This window comes from Capricornis sumatraensis, chromosome 4 (assembly GCF_032405125.1).
Source record: "Capricornis sumatraensis isolate serow.1 chromosome 4, serow.2, whole genome shotgun sequence".
Taxonomy (NCBI): Eukaryota; Metazoa; Chordata; class Mammalia; order Artiodactyla; family Bovidae; genus Capricornis; species Capricornis sumatraensis.
Genome location: NC_091072.1, coordinates 127,093,576 through 127,116,995, shown reverse-complemented (window position 1 = coordinate 127,116,995; position 23,420 = coordinate 127,093,576). Strand labels below are relative to the sequence as shown.

At 38.9% G+C, this 23,420-nt stretch overlaps 1 protein-coding gene across 3 annotated transcripts in view; it reads right to left on the bottom strand.

The window, feature by feature from the left end:
• ITPR2 (inositol 1,4,5-trisphosphate receptor type 2) overlaps window positions 1-23,420 on the bottom strand; it is a 598,268-nt gene that overhangs the window by 468,732 nt on the left and 106,116 nt on the right. For all 3 annotated transcript variants that reach the window (XM_068970194.1, XM_068970196.1, XM_068970195.1), the window contains exons 3-5: window positions 7,069-7,184; window positions 6,200-6,286; window positions 3,970-4,128 (exon numbers count right to left, since the gene is read on the bottom strand). In XM_068970194.1, coding sequence (XP_068826295.1) covers window positions 3,970-4,128; window positions 6,200-6,286; window positions 7,069-7,184 — 362 coding nt within the window. The remainder of the gene's footprint in view (window positions 1-3,969; window positions 4,129-6,199; window positions 6,287-7,068; window positions 7,185-23,420) is intronic.

Sequence of the window (23,420 nt, the reverse complement as noted above, 5' to 3'; positions counted from 1 at the left end):
CTAGTCATATAGCCAAAATGTCACCAACTTCAAGGATTCATAAGTGTGGTATTCATAAGGAGAATCTAACATTATCTCACTAATTTCCAGGTCCTAGGTCTTGGTGTTGACAATGGTTACTTTGATCACACATGATGAATAAAACTGACAAATGAAATGGACAAGATGCTAATCATAAGATATAAAAAGAACAGTAAGAAGTGCTAAGAATAACACAAACGTGTGTAAAAAGTAGTCTCTACTCTTGAGGAATTCTTATCTATTCAGATAACTTGGTAAATTTGGTAGTATTTTCAGAAGAGTGCAGGCATGGAGCCTGATCCACTGACGGGGGAAGAGGTCCTCTGAGAAGCCATATATTTAATACAGAACTTGAGGATGACATCATTTTCTGCCATATCACGTTCACCCTAGTGCACACACATTTTAAAAAACTGCAATTGCAAAAGCATTTCTGCCGATTTTATGTAACAGCCATGGAAGATTCATGCTGGGATTTTACTGAAAATAAAGAGGAATACAATACCACCAGCAGCCACCCTTCTTTGGAAGTGGCACCTGGTGTGAAAAGACCACTGCAGTAGAAATCAAAACAACAGGGATCGAGTCCCACCTTCTCTGAAATTCCAAGGAGTCTAGGTTTTCAAGAGTGAAATCTACTTGCTCTTTAAAGAGGCTCTTTCCCTAAGGGCTGTTTTTCTTTTTCCTGATTGAAAGAAATATCTGACCTTTTCTCCCTTTTAAAATCTACTATCAAGGTATAGAACCAATGTCTTCTTAGAACAAGTTGAAGATGAAAAATTAACTACTCCATCAAGGGAAGATAAACAAAAATAAAATATTTATGTACTCTGTTCAAAGCTGTCCCCAGTGACTTTCTGAGCAACAACAAGCATGGATATCTACACAGCTAAAAGTTGAGAGATACATGAAACTATTTTTCCCCAAAAATTATCTACCCTGAAATTCTATAAAATATATGACAGAGACGGCCTTAAACAGTAGAAACTACTGATTTTTGAGGAGATGAGCACTTTTCCCTCCAGCCTATCATCAGCCTCAGTCTTACATTAGCTTTCAGTCACTGAACATCTTTCGGGTAGTTATAACCTAAATTGCAACTTAACTAATTAGTAAATAATAAAATAGAAATTTTGAAACATGTATACTATCATGTAAGAAACGAAGTGCCAGTCTATGTTCGATACAGGATGCTTGGGGCTGGTGCATGGGGATGATCCAGAGGGATGATATGGGGTGGGAGGTGGGAGGGGGATTCAGGATTGGGAGTTCGTATACACCTGTGGTGGTTTCATGTCAATGCATGGCAAAACCAATACAGTATTGTAAAGTAAAATAAAGTAAAAATAAAATTTAAAAAAAAGAATAAAAAAAATAGAAGCCCTTTAAATCTTGCAATTTCTTCCTTTTAGTTTAATGTTTTTTTTGAAAAATCTACAGTCTTATATAGTCACAGAAGTTGTATCCTGTTGTTGTGTGAAAATTGTATAAATCTTAATTATGTTGAATCGGTTCATAGTGCTCTTCAGGTCTACTATATCTCTTCTACTTTTCTGTCTATTCCTTCTACTAATTTCTGAGAGTTTGATACTGAAACTCCAACCAAAAAAAAATCTTAATTTATCTACTTAAAAAATAATTGTAACATACAGTGGAAATAAAGGTAACTTGGTTCTGTATTTTCCAAGTCTCCAGTAAATGTTATCATACTTTCATAATTTAAAAATTTTTTATTAAAAATTGCTTCAAAAAATCAATAGTAATTAAAACACTTGTTATGAAATGACAGGGTTTCCAACTGCCTTCAATAAAATACAGTACACTTGTATTTTAGAAAAATGCTACCTATTCCTAAGGAGGAAAATGAGTATTATGATACAATTATTTTCATGGAAATAAAGGTCTATGGATGTGCTTATGCTTTCACAGCAACCTTAATCACACACAAAAGCTACAGTGGTGAGCAAAAACAGTGAGCTATTTCAGCAAAAAGCAATGTGTAAGGTTGTTTTAGCCATGCTTTATGGAGCACATCTATATAAGGAGGATCTCTATTTTGCACATAACAATTATACTATCCACTTTAACCAAGATGGAGTGCTTGGGTGGTAGGTTGTTCCCTGTCCTGCAATCCAGTCCAGCTAATTATTTGAAATAGTTCATTACAGTCAACTCTCTTTGATCCTCTAAAGACATTTGAGAGTAGGGAAAGGAATATAAGATGAAAAATTAGATAGGATGAATTAATAAAATCATCCTTATAATAGCTTATTGACAAGGAGCATTTGGAGCTTTCTGTTCGTCATTCAGTCATGCCCAACTCTTTGTGACCCCATGAACTGTAGCCCACCAGGCTCCTCTGTCTATGGGGATTCTCCAGGCAAGAATACTGGAGTGGTTGCCATTCCCTTCTCCAGGGGATCTTCCCGACCCAGGGATCAAACCCAGGTCTCCCACATGGAAGGTAGATTCTTTACTATCTGAACCATGAGGGAAGTCCATAAAGGCATTTGGGAGTAGGGAAAGGAATAGATGAGATGAAAAATTAGATAGCATCAATTAATAAAATCCACACTAATCTCAAGGCCCCAATTTATCCAATGATTTCATTCCATTCCTTTAGAGCTTGAGCTCAGCTTTTGTTTGTTTTCATGCTTAATTTTCACTGACTACCTGCAAACAGGGACCCTACTCAGTGAGGGGGGCTGGAGAAGTATTTTAAAACAGGGCATCCAAAGATACAGGTTGTTCTTAAGCTGCATGACCAGTCCCTGAATAATTGAGAGTTGACTGTAATTAACTACCTACTGAAATTAAAATATGTCATGCTCACAGCAAACATCACTTGATGCCAAAAGGAAAAAGAAAATAACTTATTTTCAAGGAATCCAAAACAAGTTTAAAGTGCATTACATTCCTGCATGCCATGCTTCTCCCAAACCTTACCGAAGGAGGATATCATCAGCTAATCTATTAACCAAATTAAACCATGAAGCTTGTAACCTGTGGAGTTGAATTTGGACTTCAAAATTCACTGGAAAAATAGATTTATTACAATATAAGACATTTCTAAGACAAGAAACAGCCAATACATTTAAAAATATTATTACAGTATTGATTGAGAAAACTGTCAGAATAATAAGACTTTAACATTGCTTTCAATTTTTGTTAATTTTTTTTAATTTCAACTATTTTTATTGATCACCTGACCCAATATTTGTATTCTATTTACAAAATTTATTGAGTACTTGGTGTCAACCAGAATTTATTAAGCATCTCCCACATGCCAGGACTGTCACCTGCTACTTCATCTATTGCACACAAAAATATCTAACTTTTGATCCTATTGAATCATCACACGTAATTTTTATTTTCTCTACTCCATAAAGCAGCATAAAAATATTCTGCAACTACTAAAATTCATATGATATAACATATTTAAGTACTGTCATCAATGAGTCACTGCCAATCATTACATTACACATCTCCTCATATATTACACATCTATTAAGTTGTACAGATTGTAAACAAATGGCCACTGAGCCAATAAATGACATATTGTCATGATTTGCTGTGTTACTCTGTAAATTCAAAGGAATAAACTCCATCTCCTAACACAGCTTTTCTATACAGCCACACTCCCCCCGAATAAGGCCGAGAAGCAAACTCTGCTTCTTTCTCCCTTAAAAGTCTCAGTCAGTATTTTAATGTTAAATTCTTTCACAAAATTCTGGCCGGAAGATGATTTTAAATCAATCTGATCTTAGTCTTTTTATGATTCCCGAGCACAATCTGTACTATAAATAAATGCTTTTAACCTATTAAAGAAATTAACATAAAATAATACATTGAAACTTGAAAACTATCTTTCCTTTCTTCGCATTTTTTGGATTCGCCATTACTAACATCTTCAAGAACGCACGTTTTTCTCATCTTAGAGCTACATACATTGTCGCCCTCGCTTCTCAGCTTCCAGAAGGGATGAATATAAAACCAAGACCCTTCATTTCCCGCAGCATCCAAGGACACGCGCATGGCATTCTTCTCCAGTAAAGCAGGTAACCTCTTGTTGACAGTCAGATACTTGTTGCTTTTTATATGCAGTAGCTGTAGGAAAAAGTTAGGGATTACTGCCTTCATTCTTTGATCTCCTCTGTTCATTACACACATGTGTTTATATTTATATCACATACCCACATAACACGGCTCAGGGGAGAGAGTAAACAAAGAAGCTCTTTGCAGACTCACCATCTATCCAAGTTGACTTTCTCTGGGTTCCTCCTCACCTCCACCCCCAGTGCTGTTTCATACGAAGTGAGCACATAAGGGAAAAAAACTAAGGACACGTCCCTGAATGATTTTCATCTACTGATACAAAATAGGATAGACCCAGGCTTTCCAAAAGAGACCAGGATGTTACTCCCAACTACGGGGTTGGCCAAAATGTTTATTCAGGTTTTCATAAGACATTACAGAAAAGCCTGAATGAACTTTTTGACCAACCCAACATATTCGTTCTCAATTCCTGCCCGGCCACAAAATCAAACTATATTAAAGGATAAGAAAGGAACTGGAATAAGGCATCAACCCACTTCATATTATTAACCACCCCTGCCTAAAACCGGCCCTCATCCCCCTGTGTGAGGAGACCAGCTGCTCGTCCCAAACAACCTCTGCCACTCCCACAAGAGGACATGATCCCGCTCCTTCTCAGATGAAGCCGGGAGCGCCACTGCTGGGCTTATTTGGATCCCATGGGCAAAACCTTTCCAAGACATTATTCTGAGTAGGAAAACTGAAACAAATAACCTTCCTGTCTACTATCCCAATCATTAAAAAAAAAAAAAAATGGTCGCTTTAACATCCACAAAATAAGAAGGAAATTATCTCAGAAATTTCCAGTGAAATCAGTGAAAACCCTCAGGTGCCAACTCCAGTCCTTTTGGAATCCGCCCTGTTAAGAGGGCGTGGCTCAGCCCTTAACATTTCGGGAAACATGTGCATGTCAGATTGTGGACAAGAAACATAAGCTCTGCTTGCTGGCACTTAATATGAAGCAAAACGTGGTTAAGAGAAACTCTAGTTATGGGAGGACCACCCAAGGGACATTCAGCCACAGGTAACACACAGTCTATTATGGGATTAACTTGTAAGAACCAGGGAGTCACAGACCCAGGGCTCTCCTCTTGCCCCATCAGAGAATTGCTCTGTTGGTCCCATGCTCTGGCACTTGGCCACTGGCCAATAAAACATCAGGGGATGTTATTTTTTGAAACAGCTCTAAGAAACACCTCATTGTAGCGTTTATGGTAAGGAAGTTGTTAGGGCCATTGTTTACTATATTAAACAGTGTCCTCTTTATGAGAGCTCTTTGGAGAAACAGTTCTCTGGTCCTCTTCCTGAGAATGTTTGTGCTTCCAAACTTCTGACTTAGTTCTCTGTACTAGCCTTCTACTAATATGTAAATATCACAATATTTCACATGGCCTTATACCTAGACAAGCAACAAAAAGGCTTCAACTCAAAGTTTACCAGTCTTTACAACATGGATATGATAAACATGCCTCACCTTTGACTTCACTTTATTCATGTAATCAGTATTTTCCCTTTGATCCAGTTACCTTATTTATTTCTATTTTATCTTGTTATGTGAAAGGTATTTTTGAAAATGCCTTGCATTCTTTTCGGAACAAGGTTGGGGCATATATTAACAACTATCCAAGCAAAAAATTATAAGATCTAGTGAAGCACAAGGAAGAAATGCTGCTGAAATAAATCAGTGTGCATACTAATTGAAATAGAAGATATAATAACTCAAGGACAGTACAATTTGAAAACTTTCCTCCCTACAAAATGAAAAGATAAAGCTTCATATGTTACATGTTTAGTCTCATTAATTCTAAAAGACTATTTTATTACAAGCTTTCCCCATTTTCTTCCTTTTGATTTAATAATTTGTGTAATTCATCTAGATAAGCTCATTTCTTTATGTGTACACACTGGATTTATTCATATAGAATGACGTGCTAAATATCAACTGAAAATATCACACTGTATAATTTTAACCGAAGAACAAACTATTGTAGCCCCCAATTTTAACGCAGGTTGGCATTCCTACCAAATGCAAATTATCGATAAAATATTCATCTCCTTTATACAAAAATAAATAGACACTTACTTGTATAACATTACTGTATTTCACAATTTCTCCCAATAGCTTCTTATTCTCTGATTCATTTTGTTTTTGTTCCAGTTCTGCAGCATGCTATAAAGTGATTATCAAATATTTACTGTGAAACCATAACAAATAGAGCACAATAGCTGACACAGAAAAAAAGGTTTATTGTAGGAACAAAGAATACAATCAAGACCAAAATAGGCAGATTGCTTTAAACTTGGTGCTTAGGGAGAAGTGGGGCAGTAACTAAATCTATGATTATAATGTGTGACAATTCTCTCAGTTTAATGTTGAAATGTAGCCTAAAATATACTGATATGCTCTTATGTTAGAAATTTCAGAAAAAGGACTAAGCAGTTTGGTCTTAAAATTATTTTCAGAAGGAATATTGCTAGAGAAGCCAAACACAGACAAATTTCAAAAGCTTCAAAATACAGCTTCAATTCTAAAAGTAACAGGAATTTTAATAACAAAGTCTTATTAAATTTACACAGAGTCCAAATCAGAAACAATAGACTTTCAATTTTTTTCTGATAGTCTTTCAAAATAAAATGGGTACTATGTCAAGTAAAATATAACTGCATTTGATATTCCTGCAGAGATTCTGAATGGTTTTCAGTGTGATGTGAATGTCTGAATTGGTCCGGCACACCCTAATAAACAGCAAGAAATACAATACCTACACACCAGGAAATCAGAAGTCATACATGGATTAGAAAGACTTAAACGTCCTTTCCACTTTCAGCGTGTTGCCACATCTGTTCTGGATCTGAACGTATTGCGGGAAATCACCAAGCTATGGAATAGATCTTTTGTTATTGTTGTACTTGTTCTATCTTAAGCCAGAGAGATGGAAGGCTAGTCCTTACCTGTAACTTCTTCAGCAAGGCCGCCTCTGTGTGGTTCCCTTGTTTAGCTTGCTTGGCTTTCCAATATTGCTTCTGAGCAGAATATCGGTTCATAGGGCACACCTTAAAGAGGCAGTCTATGACAAATCAACAAACGAAAACACTGTAACTAAGGAGACCAGCATTTTTTAGATTTCCCTTATAGCTGAGTATTAGAATCTCGAATGTCTGCGTATAAATAACATTTAAACATCATTTAGCCCATACTCAGGTGAATTCTTACATTCTACCCATAACATTGCTTTTCAAATAATTATTTACTCTGTTAAAATACCACCTTTTTCATTTGGTTAGGGTTTTTAAAAGAAACCATAGCTAATGTGATTTATAAAGAAACCAAACCAATGTAAACATTATTAAGCACTTCTTAATTATAATGCGGTACCTGGTCTTAGAAAGTCAGGAGAACCAGATTAGTGTCTTTCCTTGCCTTATCTGACTTTGTACAATCAATTACTTATTCATGGTATGTATCTTTGACAGGCAAAAGTGATGGAAGAAGTAGAAACAATCACAGCAATCAAGCAATCGCATCTCAGTCATCTATTCCCCAAGGTTACACATATCTAGGGTGAACATGGTGTGGAAATCTGAGATGCAGTATGTTATAATGATTGTACTGCACTGTTATAAGGGAAAAACAAAGCAAAACAAGAAACTAAGATTATACTCTACTACTAAATATTAAGTTAGAAAATCATAGTGTAATAATATAGTGATATCTCTAAGTGGAAAAACAAATTTTTTCTGTTTAAAGAGGAAAATGGAAGTCTGCCTGAACCCTGCTTTTATTTGTTAGTGATTCTGTATGTTTGTGGAATGGATTACAATCTAGAATATAGGTCAATGCCCAATATTCTATTGTAAAGGAGTATTGTCACAGAAGATCCAAACATTATTTTCATTTATCTCACAAAAATTTGTAAAAATTCTATATAATAAATTAACCTTGCTTTCACTGATGTGTTAATGTTCACATTCATTTTCATTTTGCAAATACATTTCCAAAGATACAATTCAGTCAACTCAAATGTCAACTTTAGGCACATTATTGACTATATTACATATATATACACACACACACACATACTCATTCTATTATTCTCTTTAAAGTTAAGTGTAGAATTAAATGAGGTGATTGCTTTTCTTTTTTATATACTTTTGTTTATTTATTTTTGGCTGCACTGGGTTTTTGTTGCTGGGCTCGGGTTTTCTCTGTTGCAGTGAGCAGGGACTGCTCTTCCTTGTTGCACACAGGCTTCTCATTGCAGTGGCTTCTCTTGTTGTGGAGCACAGCCTTCAGTGGTTGCAACACATGGGTTCGCTAGTTGCAGATCAGGGCTCCAGAGCACAGGCTCCGTAGTTGTGGTACACGGGTTTAGTTGTTCCGTGGCATGTGGGATCTTCCCGGACCAGGGGTCAAACCCCTGTCCCCTGCATTGGCAGGTGAATACCTATCCACTGCACCACCAGGGAAGTCCGAGACAATCTCTTTTCAAATCTCTCTTTTGGTTCTAATGGCACACATGATCAAGAAATATTACTGTAAATTACTTAAGGAAGTTTTAAAACTCAGAAGGAATAATGACTTTTTTCTATAGCTTGTAATTAGAAATAATAACAAATTTTATTGATTGCTTCCCCTCTACACATATACACCTACAGAAAACATGATTAACTTCTGGTCTAAAAGTTATTGATGTGGATGAGTAAATATTTTATAAGTAGCAGAAAACAGACACCTTCTAACTGCTCAAAGTAGGTGGGAAGACTGTCATAATTAGAGCAGGAGACAGGAATCCTCACCAGGCACAAGCGTGTGAAACCCAAATAACTAGATTTAAAACCTGTTTTCCTTGGCAGCATAGGTTGATAACCCCTAGGAACTATTCCTATATATTAGTATCTACAAAGAGAATATACAAGTTTTACAAGCACGCATACCAAGGTTGTTTAGTGATATCTCCAAAAGAGTACTCCCAAAGTAACACAGCAGACTGCTTTAACTGTCCTATATTAGGCAAAATACAAGTCTATATTTAAGTAGAACTTAACTCCATAATCTACAATCTCTACTTCTGACTACCTTCATCTATGAAGAAAGAAAGAAAAAAAAAAGGGGGGGGGGTTCTCCATTACTTCAAATCCCTAGTTAAGTCCATTAGGAAATAGTCTTCTGACAAAAAAAATTTTTTTCCTAAATTCTAGACCACCCCAGGAGCACTCCTAATGAATGGTATCCTTGGGTAGCTAGCAAAGAAACTGTCACAGTCCTCATCGTCATAGCCAAAGCGATTGTGATGCATCCAGTCAAACATCCAGCCAACTAGGGTTGACCAGTAGGCTGTGCCTCTGGGTGTGAGGACTCAGACCCTGTCCTCAGAAAGCTCTCCATCTAGTGGGTGAAACAGGCATCAACTGTGTGATGAATTTTCACAATGAGGCTCTGGAGAAGGTGCTATGGGCCTCAAAGACCCAAGAGCCCATTCACATTGTTTAGGGGGATCCAGAAAAGTCTTTCGGAAAAGAAGACACAAGTTAAGTGTTAAAGAATCTATACTAATTCAGCATGTTGGCAAGAAGGTTCAAATGCTCAGGGGTTGCAGGGTCGAGGGAGGGGGTGGGGGGGTATCTCAAACAGAGTCCATGCCAGTCCAAGGGCAGAGAAGCCCTACCAGTTGGTCAAGAAAATGACGTTCCAGGCTGTGAAATGAAATCGGCAACACTGGCTGAAATCTGGGTCTGCAGGGTGCCATGTTTCAGGTTAGGAGTATGCTCTCTACTCCAGGGAAAACACCCTATTCTTAGGGTTTTCAGCTCTTACAGCACATGGGGGATGACATAAACAGCAAGATGAGAAGCCCAGCATGAAAGTCCACTGCCAGTTTGATCAGAGACAGGGAGGATCTAGGCCTATGGGAGTTTTAGGGTAGCTGCAGATTTAAAAAGAAAGCAGCAGAACCAACAGGCTTAGTCTTAGCTATTAGTGTGGGGTGGGGAAGGGTGAGGGAGAGGGAAAGTGAGGTTAGTCTAGCTGACATCCTCCCACTCTGGTTGAGACACTAAGGCTTAGATTTTCAAAGCCCTTTCCATTTTCACAGCCTCAGCTGTTTAGTTCTCCTCAGCCACCTTCCCCAGGAGGCATCTCATTTTGTAAATAATTGAAGTGTTTCTGTGGGTACCATCATCACAGGACTATTCTGGTTGACAGGAAGAAGCCTAGGGCATTCAGACCTCTGTAAAAATGATGTCGGTGGTAACAGTGATGGGTGTGTGTGTGTGTGTGTGTGTAACTCTCCCTCTACCTCCTTTAGAAAACATTTTTAAAAATCTGTTCTTGGGCTAGTCACGTATTCTGTCTGATTTTAAATTTACTGCACAATAAAGGTGGTAATAATACTTGCCACACCTAATTCACAGGGCTGCTGAGATGAGAAAAAAAAAAAAACAGAAAATCTGTGAAATTACTCTGTGAACTTTAAAGCCCTATAATAAGCATTAAATGTAAGGTATTATTATTAACATTGCTCCATTCATTCAGCAGTAGCTTTACTAAGATTAAGAAGTGACTAAACACTTCCAGAGCTCTCAGCAAAGAGCTTCCAAAAGTAGAGCTCTCAGATTAAACCCAAACGTAACCCCAAAATGTCAAATTCATGACAAGGTGTTCACCCCTTCATTGATGCCACAGTCTCAGACGCCACAATGTGTCTTTGTATACAGTTCTTGAATTCCCAGAAAAAGCACGGCAAGAAGTGGAGGGTAAAGTCTCCACTACCATGTTCAGTTCAGTTCAGTCGCTCAGTCATGTCCGACTCTTTGCAACCCCATGAATCACAGCACGCCAGGCCTCCCTGTCCATCACCAACTCCCAGAGTTCACTCAGATTTACGTCCATCGAGTCAGTGATGCCATCCAGCCATCTCATCCTTCTCCTCCTCCCCCCAATCCCTCCCAGCATCAGAGTCTTTTCCAATGAGTCAACTCTTCGCATGAGGTGGCCAAAGTACTGGAGTTTCAGCTTTAGCATCAGTCCTTCCAATGAACACCCAGGATTGATCTCCTTTAGGATGGACTGGTTGGATCTCCTTGCAGTCCAAGGGACTCTCAAGAGTCTTCTCCAACACCACAGTTCAAAAGCATCAATTCTTCGGTGCTCAGCTTTCTTCACAGTCCAACTCTCATATCCATACATGACCACAGGAAAAACCATAGCCTTAGTATCTTTTAAAATATGCAGAAGCAATAACCAGCACCAGCATGGGTACAGCCTTGACAAAAAGCCTTCCTTTCTCTTCGCTGGTGGCTCAGCTGGTAAAGAATCCACCTGCAATGCAGGAAACCCAGGTTTCAATTCCTGGGTTGGGAAGATCCCTTGGAGAAGGGAATGGCCACCCACTCCAATATTCTTGCCTGGAGAATTCCATGGACAAAGGAGCCTGGTGGGCTACATGGGCTCACAAAGAGTCAGACATGACTGAGCAACTAACACTTCCTTTGGCACGCAGGAATCCAGACCTATCTATCCACTCTCACTACCCTCCTCAACCTGCTTCCAGAACTCTGGAACCCCTTCGTCTGCTCATTCTCTAAATTTAAAGATGTATATACTGGTAGGAAAAAAGACCTCAGGGAGTTTTCTAATTACAAAGCTACTTCGTGTCATTTATTAACTAGGTAGCAACAATCTCTAGCATTTCAAGACTCAAAGCATACTTTAAAAAAAGAAAAAGGCAAGGTTTGCTTCATAGAGCAAACATCAAAAGCATAAATAAGTAATTACAAGCAAGTAATTCAAGTTAAATTAAAAAAAGAAAAAAAACTTAACCTAAAGATCTAAGGCCAGCAATTTTTGCAGAATTATAGAAGGTAAAGAAATGCTAGAAATCTGACTAAACAGGCTATGTTCAGTCAAGCAATATTGTAAAAAAAAAAAAAAAAAAGTCTTAAAATTGGAACATTTATTTTAAAACCATGGAAGGAAATCAAACCTCCTGGAAGTGTTCACATTAAACTGAAAGATCTGCTGGTATCTTAAACCTTCTAATAAATGTTCATGGAGGGAAGAAATATGAAAGCCACTCAAATGGTGTGGAGCATGTATTCCTCAGTGTGGAACACTGTAAATCAAAGAACTAACCTTCCCAAGCGACGCCATGTGCGTCTGGAAGGAAACCAGTCTAAATTTCTACTCGCAATACCTCACTAAATAGTTCTCAAATGTTTTGCTTTGTACGGATACAAGTGCTTCCTAAAATACAAGGCAGCTTTTGCACCCCAGAAACGGTCTGTAGGACTCTATTCTAGGTTATTATACATGAAGTTCAAGTTATGTAGTAGCCAACAATTTCCCTTGGTAATGGTGGAAAGAAAACTTTGTTTCATTTCTTCTCCCTCCATGAGATGTCGTAAGATTTAAATGAGGCAAAACATTAAACCATCAGCAAATGGGTGTCACAAAGCAGGCATTCAACAAATGGCTCTTTCATGGAAGCCTGTAAAATTACCTCATGCTGATTACAGAGAATGTGGCTGCCAAGGGCTTTATTATCTCCACATGGAGAAAGGTGGGGAGGGAGAGCCTCTGAGCTTCTCCTGTTTTTAATATAAACCGGATGGAGCAGAGTTCCATGAAGACAACAGGCCCTTCCCAATGATAAAACGGAAAGTGGTAACAAAACTCTCCCCAGGGCCAGGGACAGGCAGATGAGGTGTGACTGGATGCCAGCAATTAGAATTAACAGTTGGTCAGAGAGGGGTACACATTCACTGGCCAAAAATATAACTGTAGCTCTCTTCTTGTTTTTCAGTTTCTCTAAGAAATGTATCCTGAAATACAGTGTGTTTAAAGAACTCTTTAAGTTTAGAGTATGTTTTTTTAAAGGAGTCTGTTTTGTTTTGTTTATGCGCGGAAATTTCAAACCAAACATCTACTCCCTGATCGTGATCAAAGGCAAGGATAGAGGATGTCTAGGAGGGGAAGCGTCCTCTAGAATGTTACAAAGGCCGAAGAAAATTTACTGCAGGTGTTAGCACATGTTAAAATTTATCAGAATACGTGGCTTCCAGCATGAAGGTTGCAGGATAGCTTCTTCTAAGCAAAAGTCAGCTATTTTACTACTGAAGAAGGAGAGAAATGGCCTGTAGATTATAAAAATGTTACAACTCGAAGGGGCTCCAGATAAAATCTAACCTTTCCCTTCTCTGACATAGGAAGTAAAAGCTCAGAGTAAGTTGCCTTAGTCATTCAAGATAGAATCTATAGATTGAAATAACTTACAAATATACACAAGTTCAATCACACACAGGACGCTTGAAAGCCCTGTGAAGTGACTGGCCCCGCAGTGACAGATGTTGATACAATACTTGGTTTGCTCAATACAGTGAACTGCCTTGGAGCACCTCGTAAACCATAGAGAGCAATGCATATTGATAATAAAGAACATCTGATCTTCACAACAACATTGAGAGTTAGCGGGGATAATTTTCTCTATATTCCAGAGAAAGAAATTGATACTTCTCTTAAATCCAAAAAGTTGTTAAGGAATTAAGTCAGAATGTGAACTGTAATCCTCTGATATACATCTATCTGAGTGAGTGAGTGAAAGTCGCTCTTTGCAACCCCATAGATATCTATCTACATCTAAAAATATATAGATTTCTGATATTTAGATAGCTAGATATAAAACAATTATAATACTTCAAAGGTACATTTATGTTTTATCATGGGAAGTACACCACCTGAAAGTGAGAGTAAAAGTCACTCAGTCCTATCCGACTCTTGGTGACTCCATGGACAGTCCATGGAATTCTCCAGGCCAGAATACTGGAGTGAGTAGACTTTCCCTTCTCCAGGGGATCTTCCCAACCCAGGAATTGAACCCAGGTCTCCTGCATTGCAGGTGGATACTTTACCAGCTGAGCCACAAGGGAAGCCCAGTGTGCCACGTATGCATATATTAAATAAATGTTAAGACATCAATAGGAATGTTACAACATCTTAGTCTCAAAAACATTTATTACCTGATTCCTACATTAATGGCTAAATTCTCAAAAACAAGGGAAATTTTATATTCTGCTTCCTCTGGAGTGAAACAGAAAAATAAAATTCAAATATACCGAATTTTCATTCCTGTCAAGGTTTTAATTTTAGCATTAAGCAAACACTAGGCATAAGCAGAATTCACTACTAAAACATCATAATTTATAATTTTCAATTAATTTCCCATTCTTAAAGTTTCATATTAACAAGGACAATCAAAAAATGTGTAATCAGCAGGCTTATTTCAAAATCAAAAGGCAAGTCTTCAAGTCACAGACACAAATATCAAGTCTGAAAGAAACTGAAGCAAATTTATACATACATAAATGAGTGTGTACATACAGACATGTGTGTGTATATATATGTGTCTGTGTGGATCCCAATAAACTGTGGAAAATTCTGAGAGAGATGGGAATACCAGACCATCTGACCTGCCTCTTGAGAAATCTGTATGCAGGTGAGGAAGCAACAGTTAGAACTGGACATGGAACAACAGACTGGTTCCAAATAGGAAAAGGAGTATGTCAAGGTTGTATATTGTCACCCTGCTTATTTAACTTCTATGCAGAGTACATCATGAGAAACGCTGGACTGGAAGAAACACAAGCCGGAATCAAGATTGCTGGGAGAAATATCAATCACCTCAGACATGCAGATGACACGACCCTTATGGCAGAAAGTGAAGAGGAACTAAAAAGCCTCTTGATGAAAGTGAAAGAGGGGAGTGAAAAAGTTGGCTTAAAGCTCAACATTCAGAAAACGAAGATCATGGCATCCAGTCCCATCACTTCATGGGAAATAGATGGGAAACAGTGAAAACAGTGTCAGACTTTATTTTGGGGGGCTCCAAAATCACTGCAGATGGTGACTGCAGCCATGAAATTAAAAGACGCTTACTCCTTGGAAGAAAAGTTATGACCAACCTAGATAGCATATTCAAAAGCAGAGACATTACTTTGCCGACTAAGATCCGTCTAGTCAAAGCTATGGTTTTTCCAGTAGTCACATATGGATGTGAGAGTTGGACTGTGAAGAAGGCTGAGCACCAAAGAATTGATGCTTTTGAACTGTGGTGTTGGAGAAGACTCTTGAGAGTCCCTTGGACTGCAAGGAGATCCAACCAGTCCATCCTGAAGGAGATCAGCCCTGGGATTTCTTTGGAAGGAATGATGCTGAAGCTGAAACTCCAGTACTTTGGCCACCTCATGCGAAGAGTTGACTCACTGGAAAAGTCTTTGATGCTGAGAGGGATTGGGGGCAGGAGGAGGAGATGACAGAGGATGAGATGGCTGGATGGCATCACTGACTCGATGGACGTAAATCTGAGTGAACTCTGGGAGTTGGTGATGGACAGGGAGGCCTGGCGTGCTGCGATTCATGGGGTCGCAAAGAGTCGGACACGACTGAGCGACTGAACTGAACTGAACTGATACATATAGACATAGGGCTTCCCCGGGTGGCTCTTTGATAAACAATCTGCCTGCCAAGCAGGAGATGTGGGCTTGATTTCTGGGTTAGGAAGATCCCCTGGAAAAGGAAATGGCAACCCACTCCACTATTCTTGCCTGGAGAATTCCATGGACAGAGGAACCTGGTGGGCTACAGTCCGTGGGATCACAAACGAGATGGACACCACTGAGCAACTAAACCACTACCAACACCATACATATAGACACAGACATACATATACACAATACTTATTTATATATATTTTATATCTGTTTACTTGTATTTTTTATTTATAGCTATATAATACACTTTTATAGTGTCTCCTATGTATCAGAGCTTGTCACATTCCCTAACTTAATTCTTCTGAAAACCCTTTGAGGTTAGCATTAATTTGATAAATGAAGAAACTGAAACTGAAGATCTATCCTAAATTTTCAAAAATAGTTTTTAGATTTACTCCAGATTAATCTCTGTTTTCACAAGAAGTAAAAGAAATCCAAACATCCATCAAGAGATGAATAGATAAACAAAATGTGCTATACACTTACGATGGACTATGAAGTGAAATGAAGTCGCTCAGTCGTGTCTGACTCTTTGTGACCCCATGGACTGTAGCCTACCAGGCTCCTCTGTCCTTGGGATTTTCCAGGCAATAGTCCTGGAGTGGATTGCCATTTCCTTCTCCAGGGGATTTTCCCAACCCAGGGATCGAACCCGGGTCTCCTGCATTGTAGACAGACGCTTTACCATCTGAGCCACCATGGACTATAGCTCCACCATAAAAAGAATAAAATTCTGATACATGCTAAAAGATACACTTAGGTACATTTACTGAAATTAAAACACAACATGATAGCCTAGCTTTTCCTGGTTTCATACTCCTAGAAATGCTTAACTTCTCCTGTGCATACGTGCCAAGTTGCTTCAGTCATGTCCGGCTCTTTGGGCTCCTTTGTCCGTGGGATTCTCCAGGCCAAGAATACTAGAGTGGATTGTCATTCCCTTCTCCGGGGGATCTTCCCAAACCAGGGAATGAACCCACATCTCTTATGTCTCCTGCTTTGGCAGGTGGGTTCTTTACCACTAACGCCACCTGGGAAGCTCAAACCTCTCCTGCTGCTGCTGCTGCTGCTGCTGCTAAGTCGCGTCAGTCGTGTCCGACTCTGTGCAACCCCATAGACGGCCTCCTACCAGGCTCCCCCGTCCCTGGGATTCTCCAGGCAAGAACACTGGAGTGGGTTGCCATGTCCTTCTCCAATGCATGAAAGTGAAAAGTGAAAGTGAAAGTGAAGTCGTGTCCAACTCTTCGCGACCCCATGGACTGCAGCCTACCAGGCTCCTCCATCCACGGAATTTTCCAGGCAATAGTACTGGAGTGGGGTGCCATCGCCTTCTCCGCAAACCTCTCCTGCTGCTAAGTCACTTCAGTCGTGTACGACTCTTGTGTGACCCCACAGACGGCAGCCCACCAGGCTACCCCATCCCTGGGATTCTCCAGGCAAGAACACTGGAGTGGGTTGCCATTTCCTTCTCCAATGCATGAAAGTGAAAAGTGAAAGTGAATTCGCTCAGTCGTGTCAAACTCTTAGCGACCCCATGCACTGCAGCCTACCAGGCTCCTCCGTCCATGGGATTTTCCAGGCAAGAGTACTGGAGTGGGGTGTCATAGGACCCAAAAATGTATTTTAAAAAGGGCTGAGTATCTGCGACTCTGACTTAATAGAAGTAACAAAGTAGCAACCTTGAAACAATTAGGCAGGATATTTCATGGTCTTAAGGCCTCCACTTTAAAAGTAGTAATTTTCAAATAGCTGAATAATTAAACTTTTAAGACAAGTAAAATAACTTTATAGTGATGGACTTTTTAAACCAACTGCAGCATGGCAATAATAACTCCTGGCTTAAACTTTTTTAAAGTTGAATACAAAATATTTTATGCCAAGTTATAATTATGTAATGGAGAGTTATGTAATATTTAGATTGAAGAATTTCTTGCTGTTCATTATCTAGCTGTTGAATTCATTGTTACACCCATACAGGAGAAAAAAACAAAATCAGTGTCTCATGCTAGGTCCTCTGTGAGCAGATATACCCATAAGGAAAAAAAAAAAAGATGACAAAGTCCTAATCATCACTATTATTGCAGAGTTGTGCCCAAGTAAAACTACTTTTTGTTGATTATTATGACCATAAAGCATCTATCTCTATAAATAATTTATAAGTAAATGGACAATAATTCAATGGACATAAGTTTGAGCAAGCTCTGGGAAATAGTGAAGGACAGGGAAGCCTGGTATGCTGCAATCCCTGGGGTCACAAACAGTCAGACATGGCTTAGCAACTGAACAACAATAGTTGTTTTAAAAACTGTAATTGTGCAAATCAAGTTTGAAGTCAATTTATTTGGCTTCAGTCAGCCCTTTTTGAATGGACTGAAATGAAATGGGATGGAATGAAATGGCATTTGACTTTTTAATTTTATTTTATTTTTAATTGGAGGATAATTATTTTATAATATTGTGATGGTTTCTACCATACATCACCATGGAGCTTCAAGAGGGATGGAATGAAATGGAGTGGGAAGAGAAGAGAACATAAACAGAAGTCATTGCACTAGCAAGTATTCTATTCAAGAAACTTGTTTTGTGTGTGTGTGTGTGTGTGTGTGTGTGCATGCACACGTGTACGTGTGTGTTACATGCTGGATTATGATGTGAAACGTACAGTATTCAGTATTCCACATTGAGAGTTGCAATACAAAGTGTTTGAAAGTGACTACTTTATAGGATTCCCTGGTGGCTCAGAGGTTAAAGCGTCTGCCTCCAATGCGGGAGACCTGGGTTCGATCCCTGGGTCGGAAAGATCCCGTGGGGAAGGAAATGGCAACCCACTCCAGTATTCTTGCCTGCAGAATCCCATGGACTGAGGAGCCTGGTGGGCTGCAGTGGTCACAAAGAGTCGGACATGACTGAGTGACTTTACTACTTTACAGATGAATACAGGTTAGGGTTAAAGGAAATGAAATTGTAAAAAAATCTACATAAAGAGTGGAGAAAAGGAAGGGAAGGAAAGGAAACAAAGGAAGGAAGGAATTCTGTTGTCAAGAGGAGCGAAAACTGACATGATCAAAGGAACTTTTTCTTGATTTATAGACTTCTGAAATCCAGTTTTTACTTTGAAATAAAAATTATCCTTCTATTAATTGCCCTATGAAGTTTCTATACAGGCAATTACAATAGAACAGGAAGATATCCTTTGAAATAAGTCTTCCTCTTTTTCACCCCACTCTAGTTGACCTCTACCTTTACAACCTTACCTATCCATCAGACGGCATTTTTGATAACTAACATGATTGCATGTAACTCTACATTCATCTTCCTTGGTAGCTCAGCTGATAAAGAATCTACCTGTAATGCAAGAGACCCTGGTTCAATTCCTGGGTCAAGAAGTTCCCCTGGAGGAGGAATTAGGCTACCCACTCCAGTATTCTTGGGCTTCCCTGGCGGCTCAGATGGTAAAGAATCCCCTTGGGTTTGATCCCTGAGTTGGGAAGATCCCCTGGAAGAGGGCATGGCAATCCACACCAGTACTCTTGCCTGGAGAATCTCCATGGACAGAGGAGCCTGGCGGGCTACAGTTCACGGGGTCAAAAAGAGTCGGACACCACTGAGCAACTAAGCACAGTGCCCAGCACTACACTCAGCACCTAATATCTAATATATGGAAGATGCTCAAATTTTGCAGAGGAAACACCTGCCAAATTGCCTGAGAAACAATTGTTAGATTTCTGTTCTTTCTGCTCCATAAGGTTTTACTCATTTTTGTCTCCTGTTAAAATGCAAATATTTGAGACGGGAACACTCTAAGATCCTGGGCCTCAGTTTAAAAGTGGAGATGAGCTGGTGCTGTAGATCTGGGGAGGTAACTTTTATATTACCAAAAAAAGGATGTGCAAGAAAGGTGTGTATCAAATTTTCAGATGGCACAGAATGGGGATGAATGATTAATTTGACAGACAAAAATCTAGATTTGAAATAATCTCTACAGGACAAACATCAACACAATGATACTTTAACAAAAGTACAGTTCTGAATTTAAATTCAGAAAAATGCAGCTGCTTGAGTATCTGACAGATTTGAGTTCAACTTCATATAATTTTATGTGTCCAGGCCAATTCTGGTTTTATACCTGGTGCCTGAGCTTAATTACCATGTCCTTTTTTACTCTCAAAAGTATCCTAATTTAGACGATAAAGTATATGTTCACCCCAAATATAATAAATGAATACCATGATATTGCCACTGGAAAGGTGATAGAGACATTTCAGGCTGATTCATGGAAGAATGGAGCTTCAACCAGAGAACTGGGGACACATTCAGAATATTAGACTCAATGATGCACACTCAGAATGCTGGGCTCAATTATAGCTGCAACATTTTAAGCGGCACCCTGACAAAATAGCCTATCTCCAAAGTTGGGCACACAGGGAAGCCAGTATAATACAACAGCAAATTAATCACAGGCAAGTTAGCTTTCACAATAGGGTTCAGGCAGAGGCAGATGAGAAATGCTGTCAAGGGGATCTTGTGTTAGGAAGAAGGCCCTTTCTATATACTACCTACTGCCTTCTGTGTTATGACGGACCCATGGCAGAGATGACTGGCATGAAAGGTTATAGAGTTCATGTTTAGAATTTCCTGATAAAAAGCTTAGACAGCTCACCTGCCCCATCTGTGTTTATCACATCATGGACTGGTCTGGCATCTCACTATTACAAAGACCAAGAAATTGCAGCCCTAGACCTTCTAAGTCTTTCACTATGAAATATCTGTCAGCAAAGGGTAAAATACTCAAAGTTAAAGCATTACATAAATATCCATTATTATTACTTCCAACTTTACTTTCCAAATGAGCAAATACAGTTGTGTTGATTATACCTCAGAGTTTCAGAATATGCTTGCTGTGATATTTTGTCACTTAAGTTGCTTAATTTCATAAGATCCTTTCAGATGAAAAAAAGGTGAACAGAGAACTGAAGTTTAAAGAATGAAAACTAAGAAACACCCTCTCTGCACAAAACACACACACACTCACACACACTCTAATAACAGCTAACAATGAATGGTCAGACACTATGCACCAAGCACTATGATAAGAGCTTCACATCAATTCTATCATACTCCAATAAAAATTTTAAAAAATAAATTACAAGGGCATACTGTATAGCACATGGACCAGTCAATATTTTATAATAACTTTGTATGCCATATAATCTATAAAAATATCAATTACTATATTGCACATCAGAAACGAATATTGTAAGTCAACTAAATTTCATTTTAATTTTTAAAAAATTAAAATAAATGTAAAATCAAAAAAAGAAAAATGAGAGAAAGGTCCTACTCTCATTCCCATTTCATGGATGGTGAAAGTGGAGGTAGAAGGTTAGGTTTTGCCCAAGGTCACAGAATTAAACAAGTAGTGGAACTAGGAGTCAGACCCTCATAACTCCCATCAGAGTCTGTGCTTTTATACACTAATGGTGGAAAGGACACACAGAAACCAGCTATTTTGCATGTTGGGAAGTCAGGGCAGTAAGATACTGAAGAACTAGGAAATGGCAGGAAAGGGAAGACTTCCAGGAAGCAGGCTGGACATGGGAAGTTGGAAAATTAGAAGATGGGGTGACAGAGTAGCTTCTGCAGGAGACAAGGCATTTTGGCAATTTCTTGAAAAATTAAATATACACTGAATATACAATTCAGGAATCCTCGTTCCAAGGTATCTACTCAAGAAAATTAAAACACATGGTCCACACAAAGCCTCATACACAGATATTTGTTGTTCAGTTGCTGAGTCTTGTCCTACTCTTTGCAACCTCCATGAAATGCAGCACGTCAGACTTCCCTGTCCACAAGTGTTTACATCAGCATTATTCATAATAGCCATAAACAAGAAAGGGAAACAACCCAACTTCAAATGAATTAGTATATCCACAGAATGGAATATTACGGAGTCAAAAAAAAAAAAGGACTGAACTACTCATACACAAAACAGCATGGATAAATCTCAAAAATATACACAAAGTAGAAGAAAGTGTGAAAGTGTTAGTTGCTCAGTTGTATCCAATTCTTTGCCACCCTCTGGACTGTAGCCTGCCAGGCTCCTCTGTCCATGGGATTTCCTAGACAAGAACACTGGAGTAGACTGCCATTCCCTTCCCCAGGAGATCTTCCTGACTCAGGGATCGAACCCAGATCTTTCACATTGCAGGCCGATTCTTTGCCATCTGAGCTACCAGAGAAGCCCGTGGAAGCCAGACACAAAAAAACTATACACCAAAATAATGCCATTTATATGAAATTCTAGAAAAGGCCAAACTAGAGCATCCAAAACAGTCAGTGGTTCACCTAGCACTGGGCTGGGGACAAGAGTTGACTGCAAGGGGGCAAAAGAAATTTTGAGTTGGGGGTAATGGATATATGATTCTGTGTTGGCTGCAAAACTGCATTTTCCAAAACGTATTGAACTAGGCACTTAAAATGGGTGAGTGTTATTATATGTTAATTACTGTAAAATAAAACTGAAAAAATAAATCACTAGATTTGTATATAGCCCTAAACTGGTTTCTTTTCGATGGTGTTTCTTTTCTTATCAATGGTGTCCATAAATAGTCTTAGGATAAAAGATAAAATTCTGAGGACATAATAAGGTTTTTTTTTCTTTTTTTTTTTTGCTGTTTGGGTTGAGATTTGCTTGATTTGGGAGGAAGAGGTGACTTGCTGGCTACAGATCAGGCTCCAGCTGCCCTTCTCTGCACCTGGAGGCTCTCACACATACCTGGCGATGGACTGATAAGGCACACCCAGGGGTGCAGCAGGGAGATCTGATTAAACCTAGTGAGACACATTTTCCTAAACACAGCACACAATAAAACTGAGGCTTAACCCAAATTTTAATTCCAATTTGGAGGAAAGAACAGCCTGGAATACCTTGTCCTACCTGAAAGTGAGTGACACCGGCTGAGTCACATCAAAAGAGACTCCTACTCAACAAGGATGAGGCTGTCTGCCTAAAGGTTCATGACTAAAGCGGACTAAAGCACAGCAAATATGTTAAAATCCATGAGTTCACAGTTATAAGAAAAAACACTTATTAGTCTTCTTTGGAGGTCAAGGTATCAACTCATTACTCTAAACACGAGTAAAGAAAACTAAGCATTAAGAGATGTATACTATCATGTAAGAATTGAATCGCCAGTCTATGTCTGACGCAGGATACAGCATGCTTGGGGCTGGTGCATGGGGATGACCCACAGAGATGTTATGGGGAGGGAGGTGGGAGGGGGGTTCATGTTTGGGAGCACATGTAAGAATTAAAGATTTTAAAATTAAAAAAAAAAAAAGATTAAAGGAAGGTACATCAGCACTTTGAAGCACATCCACAGAAGCACATCTGTGCTGCCCTGCCAAGTGGAAGAAGTAAGCTACACCACGTGCATAATGCGATCTTGGTGTTATAAAAACAAACAAAGCTACACCACGATATCATTTGCTTGATAAAAACACAAGGAAGATAAACTATTCGCCTTGAGGAATGGAAGTAAGCATTGCAGAGGAAGGAAAAGTGATTTTCACTCTGTGCTTTATCAAACTCTCTACAAAAAAAATTTTAACAAATTTTTTAACAAAAACTTTTTAAACAAGAATTTTTCATTTTCCCAAGAAAAAGATCTAACTTACTATGAACTACTTAACTGTCTACTTTGTTTAGTCCACTCATATTCTTTTCCATGGAACTCTGTGATTAAGTAGCACCCAAT